Raw genomic sequence first — 1,521 nt, forward strand, 5'->3', positions numbered from 1 at the left:
AATAAGTTGGCAGGAGAAATACCATCCTCTGGAGCTTTCAGCAAGCTAAATTTTACATCATTCTTAGGTAACGGTGCACTGTGTGGCAGATGGATAGAGATGCCCCCTTGTAAATTCCATCATGATTCCAATAGAAGGATAGTTATCGTGGCGACTTCGGTTGGCTTAACTTTGCTATCTGTATCTTGTCTACTCTTAATATGTTTTCGTAGAAGAAAGTCTGCATTGTTTGAAACTACTTCAGCGAGATTAGGGACGATGCTCAGAAGCCAACCCCGCGAGACAAATATTGCAAGTGAGGAAGAGGTAAAAAGAGCAACTAATGGTTTCAGCCCGGATAACCTGCTGGGACGTGGCGGCCATGGGTCAGTGTATAAGGGCATATTAGACAATGGCACAATCGTTGCTGTCAAAGTTATACACTCCGCCACATCAGGAGGTGCATACAAGAGACTCGTAAAATAATGCAGGACGCTGGGCAGAGTTCGACATCATAATTTGGTGAGCATAATGGGTGTATACTCAAGTTTTCACGTCAAATCTTTGGTTATGGAGTTCATGTCGCAGGGAAGCCCAGACAAACATTTGCATTGCAGTGAAAATAATTCCAAATTGGGTCTCAAAATATGGTTGAACATTCTCAAGGACGTGGCCCATGGAATGGCATATCTTCACCATCACTGCTCTCCGGCCATTGTTCATTGTGATCTGAAACCTTCCAACGTTTTATTGGATGAGACTATGACGGCCCTGTTGGAAATTTCTGGTAATTTTGAACAAACTGAACAGAGAGACAATGCTCTGTTTTAACGTTGGGAATTTTTTCTGCTAAAATTCCAAAAACAAAACAAACACAACACAGAGAATGATACTCTGCTAGGAATTTCTGATAATTCCAGAACAACAAAAAAAATCACTTGAACAGAGGATAATGCTCTGTTTTACAACACAGGATCTTTAACACAGGATCTTGCTGCAGACAAAATTTCAGCTCGCTGAAGATAAAGTTTCAGCAACAAACAAAAAAAACTTCTATTCATTTACAATAAACCAACTGTTACAAAACGTCTTCCTCACATAGAGGGAGTTTCACAAGAGATTACGCTGAAAAGCATCTTCCTCTTAGCCAGAGGGATTCACCAGTCTATGCTGAAAAGCATCTTCCTCTTGACAGAGGGATTCACTAAAGACAACAGATCTTCCTCTTAACAGAGGGATTCACTGGAGACTGTGCTGAAAAGCATCTTCCTCTTTAACAGAAGGATTCACCAAGAGACTGCTTCAAGTGCAGTTCCAAAATCAAAACATTCACTGCACTGTTGTGCATAAAAACATTTCATTTCATTGAACAAAAAAAAATTCCCCTCACACTGCTGCGCATCTCTTACATTTCATATATATCAAAACAAAACTATCTCTACTGTATCATTTACACTGCTGTGTAAAAGATTTTTTTCTTCATTCGCGTTGTGGCGAGTTTCTCCCTCTTCTTTTACTTCGCACCACTATGCGTATTCCATT

The 1,521-nt window shown here is 40.2% G+C and overlaps 1 protein-coding gene across 1 annotated transcript; it reads left to right on the plus strand.

The window, feature by feature from the left end:
- The first annotated feature begins 258 nt into the window (after positions 1–258).
- On the plus strand, positions 259–810 carry LOC149162535 (putative leucine-rich repeat receptor-like serine/threonine-protein kinase At2g24130). Its single transcript, XM_089435213.1, has 2 exons — positions 259–456; positions 568–810. The coding sequence occupies exons 1-2, from the start codon at positions 259–261 to the stop codon at positions 808–810; spliced, it is 441 nt and encodes a 146-aa protein (XP_089291339.1).
- The last annotated feature ends 711 nt before the right edge of the window (positions 811–1,521 follow it).

This window comes from Pinus tabuliformis, chromosome 5_2 (genome assembly GCF_031772625.1).
Source record: "Pinus tabuliformis cultivar Carrire ecotype Pingquan chromosome 5_2, CPIR1, whole genome shotgun sequence".
NCBI lineage: Eukaryota > Viridiplantae > Streptophyta > Pinopsida > Pinales > Pinaceae > Pinus > Pinus tabuliformis.